Below are 13,999 nucleotides of genomic sequence, written 5' to 3'. Positions count from 1 at the left end.
AACTTGAAAGAGGCAAAGTTTCAACAAAGGCATTAAACACCCCAAGGGCAAAGCCTGCTATATAGTAATCTGGAATTACATGTGCTCACATGCACTGGAAAACACATGGCCTTGCTACAGCCCCCTGGCTGCCCAGGGACCCCAAAGCACACCCGTCAGAAGAGGAAGTGGCTGTTCTAGGGCATCCATCTGCTCCGTGAGAAAGCTGCCATGCAGAGCCGGAGGTGAGGGTCATGGGCATATCCTGTCACCCGCAACCACTGAAAGCCTTTTGAAACACCCGAGTATTAAGAACCACCGCAAACCTCGTTTCTGATGAAAACATTTCTTTTTCTTCCCACTGTCCTTAGCCTCTAGAGAGGTTCCTCCTTTCTAGAATCCACCATCATCATGGGTTGTACAGACCCTGATGGCAGGGAGGGGACTCTGGTGCCCCAGGCCAGGCCAGTGGATGTACAGGGCCTGCGACAGCCTCACGGCCCAGTGGCTGGGGACAATGCCACTGCCCAGGAGAGACTGCCCATTCTCACCTGGCTGGTCCAACCCCCAGGTGCTCACTCCTCATGGTTCCCCTTCTTCCTCCACTCCCTGTCAACCATCTCCCCGTTTGTCACCACTGTTACGCGAGTTACAGTTGCTGTCTTCCCAAATACTAGGTCATCTGTGTAAGATCGCATGCCTTTTAAGTATTAGGTGCTAAGAAAAGCAAAATATGGGGTCAGCATTGTGGCAAGGTGGATTAAGACACCCCCTGTGACACCAGCGTCCCGTTCAGGAATGCCAGCTGGAGTCCCTGCTGCTCTGCTTCTGCCTCAGCTCCTTGCAATGCTCCTGGGAAAGCAGCAGAAGATGGCCCAACATGGGCCCCTGCCACCCACAGGGGAGACCTGGATGGAGTTCCAGGCTCCTGGCTAAAGCCTAGCCCAGTCCTGGCCATTGTGGTCACTAGGCAGTGAGCCAGCAAATGGAAGATTTTTTTCTCTCTGTCTTACAAAAGAAATGAATAAATCTTTTAAAAATGTGAGAAATTTTAAAAATGAATTTTTATGGAGAAACAAATAACAGCGGGTCTCTCTTTGGGATGATGAGCTCAAAGTTTTTGACAGGTGGCAAAGTGTGGAATGAAGCTTAGAAGTTGGAGACACTAATAATTTAATTATGCTCACCTTTGTTTTAGCAGTGACTTATTATGGAACCCTTTCTGGATGTCAAATCGTGTCCAGGCACATTTAAAAGTGCTAGACACAGGCCACTTTATCTTTGGCTCTTCATTTCATACTTTCTAGAATTTGTAAGAACTATGCTATATAATTTTTTTCTTTAAATTTCAGATTCACCGATGGCAATTGAACTCTCCTGGGAGTATATAAATGGAATGATTGGATTATCAAAAACTATTACTATTTCCAAATGAACAATCTTTACCATCTAGATTTGATATTTTATAGAATGCTCTTTTGATGTTAGTGATAAAAAGTTGCAAATTCTTTCATACCATTCAAGAAAAAATAGAAGCTGTGGTGTTATGGGACAAATTCTATTCCCAGTCTTATACACTAACTTTGTTTTTCTCTCATTTGGCCAGGAGAGCTTTGAGAGAACCTTCTCTGCAGATGGTGTTAATGAGTCTACAGGGGAAAAGAAGATCAAGGATCTAAGATTTTCCTGGCAATGTTTACCTCTCACTTGGAGAGGACCACTAGAGAATAATCCCTTCAAAGACAGTGTTTTATTCTTGACAACAAAAGCTCTTTGATTTGATTTCAGAAACGGTCAGCTTAACTCTCCCAGCACTAACAGGTGGCGGTGTCTTGTCAAAGCACGGATTTTGCTAAGTTCAGAGTTAGTCCGACATGAGAGAAATGGAAAAGATGAAGTTCATTCCCAGAACAGCATTTCTGTCAGCAGTAGCCTCTTGTGTAAATGTGCAATCTTAAATAAAACCAACCTGGGCTGCTTTAAAGTCTTCTTGACTGATTATAACTCTAAACTCTGTTGTTTTTTCAACATGTGCGTCTAAACCTTAGGAGCATCCAAGTAGAATCCACCTGTTATCTGGGTCCACATAGGTATTCTCAAACAGGGACAATTTTACTTTGATAATCATGTTCTCCTGTAATTGCTTATTAACTATCATCCTTTAAAAACGTATGCCCCAAATCACATCTGGTTTAATGGAAATCAAATATATCTTTAGCAGTCACAAACAGATAGGGAGTCTTATACTTCCTACCAAACCAAAAAAAAAAAACATTTGTTCTTTCAAAATTTGCTTTCCTTAATCATAATTGAGTTTTCATGGACATATAGAAAATCACTCGCAGGATGACCTCAATATACCTAATCATGTTCATGTTGTGACAGACGGTGGAAACTGAAGATAGTCCCATCAGTTTCTTAAGGTTTTGATCCTGCGCCAACCATCATAGTCATTCCTTCTTTTCACTGGATGTAGGGACATGCAAGAAAGGTTATTTTATCTCCTGCAGGACAAACTTATTGTCATTGTTCTGGGGATCAATAAGCTGCTGTGGAGAACTGTCACTCCCCCAACTGAACCCACTGAGGTCCCTGGCTCCTGCTTTGTCTCAGTGTTGTCCTGGAAGTTTATTTCCGAGGGGCAGGGAGAAAGAGAGAGAGAGAGAGAGAGAGAGAGAGAGAGAGAAACACCCCTGAGACTGGGCCGGGCTGAAAGCAGAAGTCAGAAGCTCAGTGCAGGTCTCTGACATGGGTGCCAGGAATGGAACACGTGGGCCATCCCTTCTGCTTTCCAGGGATTGCATTAGCAGGAAGCTGGAGTCGGGAGCCAGAACCAGGCGTCCAACCCAGCCCTTCAGATGCCATGGCCATCTTAAGTGGCAACTTCAGTACCAAGTCAAACACTCACACGGACTTTTCCTTTTTAAGAAGTTTTCTATTAGCAAAGGAATTTTGACATAAATGCTGCTTTTACCTTCCTTGAGAGCTGTGTAGGGATTTATGTATGACGTCAGCCCTATCAGCTTCCTGACTTTTTCAGTGGACAGCTGCGGAAGTCAGGGGCAGCGCAGAGCACCCACCAGAACCACAGGACTCCCCAGGAAGCCAAGCCACCACTGTGCAGCTGGTGAAAAGACACGAGGAATGCTTGTGTGCTCCTGACCAGCAAAGAATGGCGTCTTTTGGTTTCTCAGGACGGAAGCTCTCATTGAATGAAGCCAGGCCATTTCATCCATAATATTGGGAATACCAAGCTAATGCTTCTACCAAAATTAATTTTATTAATCCAGATTTTTGGGCAGTTTGAGACAGACTTTGGGATATTCTATTAATACATGATTTTCAGAGATAAGGAGATGTAGATTTAAATCCGGGTTCCATTATGTATCATTGTTTGACCTTGAACAAGTCATTTAACCTTTCTGAATCTGTTTCCTTTTGTGTTAAAGTTTGGACAATAATGCCACCTTAAAAGGCGGATTTGCTACCACTAATGATTAAGATTTACAAACAGCAGCACAATGCCTTGTACATTGTAGACATTAGTTTTTAAGAGGGAACTGATTCTTCTTTCTGGCATTGATTCTCAACTGCAGAACCTGCTTCTCCACATTCAAAGGTGAACTCTTTCATCTTTCAAAGAGATGAAAACTTGTGTATCTGCACAATACGTATTTCAAACATCTCCTGTCGCCCGTGAAACAGGAAACCTACCTGAATTTTTTCATTGGAGATTGCTTTTCTTGAGCAGTGGCCAGATGACCAGAATAATAGACTGGGAAGAACATAATGTTCCAGTTTGTTGAAAACCACGTCATGAAAAATGGGCAGTAGAAGTTCTTATAAGTGATCTTCACAATCTGTGTGGTGCCCACCCAAGACGACGACACTGACAAGATGATCAAGAGTCCCCAGACGGCCTTCAGAAGCACGGACGTGCATGACAGGCACCGAGCTCGGATTCTGTTCTCCTGGCTGCTGTTCTCGGGATGAGTCTGTGTCCCATCGTCCCCTGGAACCAGGAAGGGAAGTCATGTGGGGAAGTCAGGTCATAAAACACCAATCAAATGCATCAAACTCAAACGGATGAAACCGAAGAGGCATCACTGGGTTTTTCTAACCTGCCATCATCGGAAGAGACCGATAACTCTGACTTGTTTTCTCTGTGGGATCTTTGCATCAAAGATGACTATTAAATCAAAAAGAAATGTATACCAAGATTGGAGAAAGTTTTGGCTACACAAAGTCATTTCCCACCTCACAATAAATTGTTACTTAATGTATTTCCAGGAGCACAATAGGTTTTGCTTTGTATTTTTACATTTAGTAGGAAAATTTAGCAGCAACTCTTTTTTTTACGTAAACATAGCCAATGCTCTCTGAAAGTGACAATCACAAAGGCCTTTCCCTGGATAGAGAAGACAAGTTCAATATAAAGAGTGTAATGACTTCATGTACTTATCAGGAAGTTGAACAGGGGCAGAGGTCACCAAATCCCCACCCAAGTTGGGATCCCACATGATCAAATTCCAAGTAGAGGGAGGCAAAATTGGCTGCAAGATTATCCCGTGTCCCTCCTTTAACTATTCAGGCCCTTTCCTTCACTACAAGGTCTGTTCTGGGGCTTAAGAAAGTAGTGTAGCCCACAGATTGCAAGTGGCAGTGAAAGGGGCTTCTCACCTCACCTCTCCAGAATCTATTGGCTCTGCTGTTGAATGCATTCCTACTGCCTAATGAGCCAGGTGTCTACTGCTTAATGAGCCAAGCATGATGGTCTCACTGGGTTAGAAACCTTTAACCAGCGAGAGCTTTCTGATATAATCATTTGGAAGGAAGGGGATAGAAGCTTTGAAAGTGAACTCTTCTTTGGAGAATACAAACCAAGCAAATATGAAACAGCAATTGCTATGTGCCTCCAGATTTTATAAACAGTGCTGAGTTCTCAGTGCTTAGAGCTCCAGAAGATGAAAACTGGCATTTTTAAAAATTTATTCAACAAAATCGAATGGAGACTCTATCAGGAGCTATAGTTGGGTCCCAGATGAAAGAGTTGCACTCACAGTCTAGTGGGAAGCCAGGAAACACCTAATGGAGTGTGATAAGGGCCAACTCTGACAGACAGGAGGGTACATCAGAATGTTCTTAGTAAATGGAATTTAAAAGGTTACTTTGGTGTAAAAGAATTTTGAAATCCATGCATACTCCTAGAAGGCCATATAAACAGAGAAGCACTGGTAAGGAGTGGGGTGAGAGGTGACCGGGAGACACTTCCCTGATAAAGTGACATTAAAGTGAGTCTGGAAGTATGAGTAGCCAGCTACCCTTGCACTCTGTGTACAGATGATTCCTGCTCTTAGTAACCATTCTGCAGAGTTCCTCCATGACCTTACCATGCAGAGTAGGAGAGGAAAAGCGAGATAAATAAGGGTCCTGTGTTGGGAGGCTGGGGAGAGACACAGACCTACTCTCTTAAGTAGGTATTGTCATTCCCACTTTCAAGATGAAAAAACTGAGACTCACGTTAAAGGCTGTCTGAAGTTCAACACGTTTTTATTCTGAATACTCATTCTGTTAGGCTTTCAGCCTTTTGCTTTCCACTTGAGCACTGGAAGCTTCGGAAATGGTTTGGAGAAGAATGTGTTTCCTGGTGGGAATGGCAATCTTGGATAGGTTGACGAGAACTGATACCTAAGAGAAAGTGGACTCCTACATTTCACCTCTCATTATTTTCCAGGACTATCTCATAAGGAGGAGTGATGCTACAAGTATTTTAAGTTTCCTTTTGGGGTGATATTGTCTCCTTCTTTGAATATTTCTTCTGTGCCACCATCATACCACAAACACCAACAATCGCCTAAATCTTTCCATATTATTGAACCATTTTTCTTCTTAATGGCTAGATTTAATAGCTGCTAATTCTGTAATTTTACAAGGCATAGGGAGATTGGGTCTCCAGAGCTCTTTGCTTTTCTGACCACTTTAAGCATGTTTACATCTCTCCTTTTGTACGCATCACTAGAATTGCTGTATCAGGAACCCTAGCCATTCCTTCTTTTTCTCATCAATTCTCATGTTCATGTGATATTAATACAAGTAGAACAGATGCAATGTAGTTCTTAGATACAATTCTAAGAATATAATGATATTCTCTCCCTCCCCTCCTTTCTCCTTCTCTTCTCTTCTCTTCCCTTCCCTTCCCTTCCCTTCCTCCCCCCTCCCCTCCCCCTCCCCTCCCCCTCCCCCTTTCTCCCTTCCCCTTTTCCCCTCTCCCCCCCTCCCCTTCCCCTCTCCCCCTTCTTCCTTCCTTCCTTCCTTCCTTCCTTCCTTCCTTCCTTTTTTTTCTTCTACAAGTTGATGGTAGAGGCCACTGGATTTTGAAATCTGAGTCTAAGTCCTAGCCCTGCCATTCTGTGACCCTGAGTCCCTGTTTAATTCCAATCCCCGCTTCTGCCGCACAGTGACAACCTCTCTCTCATGGGATTCATTTTGAGATGAAGCACTATAACATCCATAAAATCACGGTGCGCTGCTTTCAGATCATTCTCCTTTCCTCTCTCCTCTGTGTGCCCCGGATTATCCCCAAGTGCCTGCCAATTGTCACAGAAAGAGTAATTATGTTCCAAGTGATCTTTAATGGTTTTCTCTTTACAATCAGCAAGCTAGATATGATAGATATGACATGTATTTATTAACCAGCATATTTAATTAACTGAGATTTTGTTTTGCAAACAACTGAATGACAGCAATATTGCTACAATTTATTAGAGCCAATTAAAACTTCTGAAGATTTAAGATGTCATTTTCTTCATTTTTTTTTTAAAGAATTGCACCCTTCATGTGTATGTAATTGCTGAGATAACATTTGAAAACATTGTCTGGGGTGAGCATTTGGTCTAGCAGTTAAGACACTGGTCAAGGTGCTTACATCACATATTAGAGTACCCACGTTCAGGTCCTCACTCTCTTTCCAAATCTAGGTTCCTGCTAATGTGGACACTGGGAGGCATCAGAGACGGCTCAAGTTTTTGATTTCTGTCACTCATGTAGGAGACCTTGATTAAGCCCTTGTCTTCTGACTTGGTCTAGGCTAGGCCCAGCCTCTGCAGGCATTTGGAGAATGAACCAGAGACTGAGAATGTACTTTCTCTCTTTTTCTTCCAATCTGTCACTCAAATAATAAGATAAGAGAAAATAAGGTTTGTTTTTGAAAAATAACTTTTCTCATGGAAAAAATATTTTTTTCTTTTTTTATTTTTTTTTAACTTTTATTTAATGAATATAAATTTCCAAAGTACGGCTTATGGATTACAATGGCTTCCCCCCCCATAACGTCCCTCCTACCCGCATCCCTCCCCTTTCCCACTCCCTCTCCCCTTCCATTCACATGAGGATTCATTTTCAATTCTCTTTATATACAGAAGATCAGTTTAGCATACATTAAGTAAAGATTTCAACAGTTTGCTCCCACACAAACATAAAGTGAAAAATAATAGATGATTTTTTAAATGATGATGAAATCAGATCAGACCTATTGTCATGTTTAATCCCAGTGAGAGTCAAGTTGGGAATTGATAATTTCTTCCTTTTTTTTTTTTTACAGAAGATCAGTTTAGTATACATTAAGTAAAGATTTATTTTAAAATGAGTGCATACCACAAGAGGCTTTCACATCTCCTATATCATTTTTGCTGATATTATCTCCATTCCTAACTGAATCCCTAAATTGCCATTTTTCTTTTTATAAAAAGTAACTTTTCTCAGTGTTCTGTGTTTCTTGCTTGTTTAGTTTATATTTTACTACCTAGTCATTTTGGTTTTTTAAAATTATTTATTCCTTTATTTATTTGAACTCAATTCAGGTCTTCCATATGGGTGGCTGGAACCCAATTACTTGAGCCATCATCTGCTCCTAGCCTCTGCATGAGCAGGAAGCTGGAGTTAGGAGTCAGAGTTAAGTATCAAATGCAGACATTGAAATGTGCCTTAACCACAAGGCCAAATGCATACCCTCTACTACCCATTATTTTAGATGAGGTGTTTCGTTGCTTTTGCTGTTGCTAATACTGTTTTCAAGGATGAAAGAGGGTTTGAGTCTGTTTTTGGCTAAGTTGAAGGAGTAAATGGAGAGGGAGAATTTGGAAACACACTCAGAGGAGGTCTGTAGGAGAAGATTCTTGGTAGGGGTCAAGGAGCTAACATTGGAAAGGTAGAAAGAGGTACAAATAAAAGTCACCCTGCAACACTGGTATTAGAAAACAAAAGCACAGAGGGATTCTGGGGTAGAGAAGCAAGTGTTAGCATATGATTGTTTTACTCTTTGCAGGGAGGTGGACGTATGGTCCTAGGATGACAGGAAGTGAATATGAACTTGGGACTTGAGAGCATTTTCTGGGAGAGAGAATAGGATGTCCCTCACCAGTAAGCAACAGCCTTAGGTAGCAGCCTAGCGGACTTTGTTTCATTTAGAAACTGAATTTTCTAGAAAACTTGTGGGCATAGTTGTGAGATTTCTCTAGCAATCCCAGTAATTCAGGCATTGGTGAGATGTCAGGTGGATGGGAGAAAAGTCTAAAGGCCTTAACTGATCCAAAAATACTGATCAGAGAGGCAACTATGTCTCCTGTAGAGGTTAGGAAATTGGGAAAACTAAGAGGACCGCCGGGACAGGAAGTCCTGTTGAGGACAAAAGCAGATTCTTGATTTTCCTGGCATTTTTGTTCTTTTCAGAATGGGCACAGTGTGCTGTTGCTGAATCCCAGGCACGAGATAAAAGATTCTAGGTTTTGACATTTTGAAGACGAGAAAACTAGCAGCCTCGTAAATGTTATTAAATGTCATTACCGAATCACGTGTGAAGCTCGTCTAGCTTAGGTTTTTGTGTTCAGTTTCTCTGATGCACTCTAGACCACTGGAAGACATTATCTACTTTCTTCCATCCTCCTCTTCCCACTGGATAAAACCATCCCATCCCAGCTCATGAAAGTCCCCATGACACCTCTGCAGTCTGTGCCAGGGCTTGTTAGAAGGCTACCAACCGTTGCTGTCATTTAAGAGGAATTCACCCACATACCTGATCTGTTCTGTCTCTCAATTCTGTGTCCACAAACTCCAGAGGATCCTCGACTCTGAAGTTCCAGAATGGGAGCAGAAGAATCCTCGGTGACAGACAGAGGAGACAGCTGTCGACTGATGCCACTGTGGGAACTGGGGCAATTGGTTCCTGGTTTGCATCGAGTGGCTGAAGATCTGGAGGTACCTGAGAAGACAAATTCATGTCCCTTTAAGAATGCCCTGGAGGAAAAATCGGGATCAGATTTTAAAGGCCTTGGTGTTAAAATCATGGTAGCAACTTCACAGCTCTGAGGAGCTCACTTCTGATTCTAAAAAAGGGGCTCCTAAAAGGAGAATGAAATGTTAGCAAGGCCTGGGTCTCCAAGATAAAGAGCCTCTTCAGAGAAATCAGTTAACTAGAGGGGAATATTAAAAGGTGGTACTTGGATGGATACTCAAATTCTGAATTAAAACTGTGAACATATTCTGAATTAAAACCCAAATAATTTATGGCAAGGAAAGCAAAATGTCATACTATACTTGCTTTCACCTTTTCCTTCCTAGGGTTGACTGTCAAATTCCTAACTGATAAAAGAGTATCTTCTATCAAAGCCACTATGCAGTTTCCCACTAGATCAATGACTGGCTTTGTTGTGTCTGTTCAATCACCTCCAGCCTCTATCCAGTGCGGCAGATGAAAACCCAACCTTCAGGGTCCTCCCTAGGGCAAATCCCTTCCTATTCTGATTAATTTCCAGTGAAGCCAACCCAGAGTAGACTTCATTAATCTGCAGCTAGAGTAGCCACACAGGTCAGAAGGGTCCAGCCCACACCCTAATCCTCCTCACCGCCAACTCTCCCATTCAAATGGAGAACTGGTCAACGTTAAGATATTAACACTGGTATAATACTATTCACCTAATTCCAAATTTCATTTGGATTCCTTTTTCTATTCCAGGATTTCATCCAGGATATCACATTATACTTAGTCATCATGTCTCCTTAGCCAGTATGGTCTATGACAGTTTGTCTGTCTGTCTTTGTTTTCATCACCTTGACAGTTTTTGAAGATGCTGTTCAAGTATTTTGTGGAATGTCTCTTAATTGGCATTCACCCTGCTTTCTCTCATGGTTATAATGGGGTTACAGGATTTTGAGAAGAATGTCACAAAGGTATCTTTCATATCACATAGTATTAGTCATTATATGCTACCAGCAGAGCTAATCATTGATGATGTTGGCCATGATCACCTCGCCAAGGTAGTGCTTGGTTTCTCCACTGTCTTTTCTTCCGTTTCCACACTCTATTTTTTTGGTAGCTGCTCACTAGTGTAGTTCATACTTTGAGAGTGGAGAGTATTAACCTTCACGTTATGGAGAAGGCATCTCTCTTTCTCCCCCCCCCCCACCCCGTATTTGGAATTATTCTGTACATATTTGTCTCTTTTCCTTATTTATTTTTCCAACAATTTATTTATTTATTGTATATTTATCTCCTACTTTGAATTATCATGAAGCATGTTTATTCTTTTCCTCAGATTATCCCAGAGCTCTTTTGGATTGGCTTCTGGATCCCTTTGATCTGGGCTTGCTCTTGTTTTCTGAGCTCTTCCGTACTTCCTGACATGCCAAGAGGCTCCAGCGCATTTTCACTTTCCATTTTCCCTGTCCTCCTAGAATCCATGATTTCTCCAAAGAATTCCCTTTCTTTTAACTGGATGATTTTTTGTTTGTTTGTTTGTTTGTTTTTTGACAGGCAGAGTTAGACAGTGAGAGAGAGAGAGACAGAGAGAAAGGTTTTCCTTCTGTTGGTTCACCCCCCCAAATGGCCACTATGGCTGGTGCAGTGCACCGATCCGAAGCCAGGAGCCAGGTGCTTCCTCCTGGTCTCCCATGCGGGTGCAGGGCCCAAGCACTTGGGCCCTCCTCTACTGCACTCCCGGGCCACAGCAGAGAGCTGGACTGGAAGAGGGGCAACTGGGACAGAATCCGGAGCCCAGACCAGGACTAGAACCCGGTGTGCTTGTGCCGCAGGCGGAGGATTAGCCTAGTGAGCCGTAGCACCTGCCAAACTGGATGATATTTCAAAAGCAGTATCTGTGAGTGGGCTTGCTGTCATTGGGATACCCTTGGGATAGGCCCTCCCAGCTGTCAGAGCTAAAAAGTATGTTAATGTATGTCTACCCATGCATACACATAGGGGTATATTCATAATTATTTTTTATCTCACACTCTTTTTATGTCCTCTAAGAACTAGCTAAAGTGCCCTGTATTCATTGTGAAGTCAATCAGTATTTGTTGACTCTGATGAAGATCAACTTGAGTGGTAAGACTTGGAGTATCAGATCACCTTGACACTGGTGGATAGCAGTTAGGTACACTGCCATGACCACTCTCTGGGACACTGCACTCTCACTTCTGTGTGAGCTAACAGTTCCTTTATTCTCACTGATACAAGGTAGGGAACAGAGGCTATCAGGGGCTCTGTCTTGGTGTGATGCTTCTGAGATGGTAGAAGGGAGATAAACAATGCCAAATGAAAACAAAAAAATTTCAAATAAACAGTGTCCTAGCTTTGCATCCATTGTATTATGTATTAGGAGAGTAACCACTTGAAGCAATCAAACCAGAACATCAAAGTGGTAGTGTCCAGAGGGAAGGAAAGATTGAGTTCCTGAACCATCAAGAGTCAACAAGAGCCAAGAATTGAGCAGCGTAATGTAACCCTGGATGTAAATGTTCCTTCCACAGTGCAGGCCTCTCCATCCATAACAAAAGCTCACCTTGTTTTCTTTTCAATCTTGGGAAAGATAATTAGAAAGATATAAAGATGTAGTTGGCTGTATCATCTATTATTAAGTGTCTCAGATTGACCTCATTAAAATGCATTATTTAATCTTGGATTTAAAAATCATAAAAATATACAGCCACTCAAAAAGTCAACAGATGTATCACATACTGATTACTATATGTAAATTTAATACTAAATTAATATTATTATAAAAGTGTCAAAAATACATGAGGTTCTTATTGCACATATTTCAAATGTTTACTGTTCCTTGTACAACTATGTTTCCAATTGAATAGCTCAAACTCAATGAAAAGTGGATGTCTATAATTCAGTGAACTCTCAATTATTCATGTTCTTCAAGAGAGGTTGAAGCTCAGCTACTCTGAGTCTTTTACAATGTGTGTTTCAGGTTTTTTTTAATAACTTATTTTATATAAGATGTTCTCTCTCTCTCTCTCTCTCTCTCTCATGTTAACATTGAGCTTCATGCTGTCATCACTTGGAAACTGTAGGTGGCAAGAAGAAAGTCTAGAAATGGGTTGGGTAGCAAGTTGAGGTCAACATAGAATATTGGTTACAACTACCTAAAAAGTTGGTAACTTGCACACAGCTAGGAGGTGCTGAATTTGTGAATCACACCAGAAATTTATCTTGCCTCCTCATTTCCACAGAAATATAGATTTCATTGAAATATAGAAGTTCATTGCCTGCTGCCAGCTGCCTCCAACTGATTGGTTTGTTGAATAAATCTAAGTTCAGCCCCTGGAGGCATTTAATCATTGTCCTAAAATGTTAAACTGGGAGCAGGCATTTGGCCTAGTAGGTAAAATGGCCACATCCCGTGTTAAAGTAACTGAGTTAGAATCCTGGCTCTGCACCTGGATTTAGTTTCCAGGTCCTGGCTTCAGTCCTGCCCAGTCCAAGCTGTTGTGTTTATCTGGGGAATGAACTAGTGGAAGAGGCTCTCTCTATCTGCATGTCTCTCTGTCTGTCCATCTCTCAAATAGAAAAAATGATAAAATTTAAGTTTCAGAGCCAGGCCTAGAAACACATTCAGGGATTGGGCCATAAAACAGTCATCTCCAATCCTGAAAATGAAGACACTGTCCCATCCTAAATGGTCTTGTACCAGTCAATTAATATGATGCCTGCCAAGACGAAAGTAGCTATTCAGAATGTCACCTGGGATGCCGTCAAGGACCATAAATAAATCATATCTTTCTTTGTTTACATGTCACAGTGAGTGCCTGTGTGGAAGCAGGGATTGCAAACTCATCTAGTGAACAATGTTCAGGCTTTAATAGATATTGAGAGGAAATTGTATCAGAAGTGATGGGTTGGAAGTCTTTTATTAGTTATGGCAGATGGCTTGCCCTGTCCCTCTTAAAGACATCTGCTCACTAGAGTCATAACAATAAGCCATCGAGGGCAATTTTTCATATTTTTCAGGCAGGAGAATATGATTTCTTCATCTGCGCTGGTTAGGCTGTGCCTGCTCCCAAATTCAATTTGGCTCAACAAGTGACTATTAAGCACTTATTATGGGCAGGTATTATGTCAGGAGCAGAGGTAGACAAATGAATACAGAGCCTATGCCTGCAGGAAGCTCTCAACTTAGTATCAGAGTCAGACTTTGTAAACCAATTAACCATAATTTAATGTGACCTGGGGAAGGAGAAGAAAGGGAGGGAGTGATTCATTCAGAAGCTTAGAGCAGAGAAGGCTCCATGGGACACTCCATCAAAGGCAGCTTTAAACTCTGACGGATGAGTCACACTTCACCAGGCAGAGTTTTAGGCTGAGGAACAGGCAACGTGGTTGGAGGAATCTGACTATAGGAGTTAATACTCAGAGTGTAGAGTGCATGCTATGAGACTTCATACAAAAATGACCCACCCTGAACCCTGAACCTGAGTGCGGAAGAGCACCAAGAAGTCCCCTCTTTTACCCATTCCAGTCACTTGAGGAGGATGTGCCACCTAATTGAGACCCAGACCATTTGGAGGGGTTAAGAACCCAAGCTGTTAAATATGCGGAGACCTGGTAGAATCGGCTCGATCACGTATAACTGCACAACACTGAGCCGGACAAAGGCTGTGTAATTTCTCTCAGCCTGTTTCCTCTTCTGTTATCCTCACTCTCAAAGAGTATGTGCATTAAGTGACCTATAGGAATTAC

At 41.9% G+C, this 13,999-nt stretch overlaps 1 protein-coding gene across 1 annotated transcript in view; it reads right to left on the bottom strand.

Annotated features, from left to right (window-relative positions):
* Positions 1–13,999, bottom strand: part of SLC35F4 (solute carrier family 35 member F4) — a 263,339-nt gene that overhangs the window by 18,551 nt on the left and 230,789 nt on the right. The window contains exons 2-3 of the mRNA XM_002718268.5: positions 9,050–9,235; positions 3,694–3,991 (exon numbers count right to left, since the gene is read on the bottom strand). Coding sequence (XP_002718314.3) covers positions 3,694–3,991; positions 9,050–9,235 — 484 coding nt within the window. The remainder of the gene's footprint in view (positions 1–3,693; positions 3,992–9,049; positions 9,236–13,999) is intronic.

The sequence above is a fragment of the Oryctolagus cuniculus genome, chromosome 12 (genome assembly GCF_964237555.1).
Source record: "Oryctolagus cuniculus chromosome 12, mOryCun1.1, whole genome shotgun sequence".
Classification (NCBI taxonomy): domain Eukaryota; kingdom Metazoa; phylum Chordata; class Mammalia; order Lagomorpha; family Leporidae; genus Oryctolagus; species Oryctolagus cuniculus.
The sequence above is the reverse complement of the archived record's forward strand: the minus strand, read 5'-3'. Positions and strand labels throughout refer to the sequence as shown.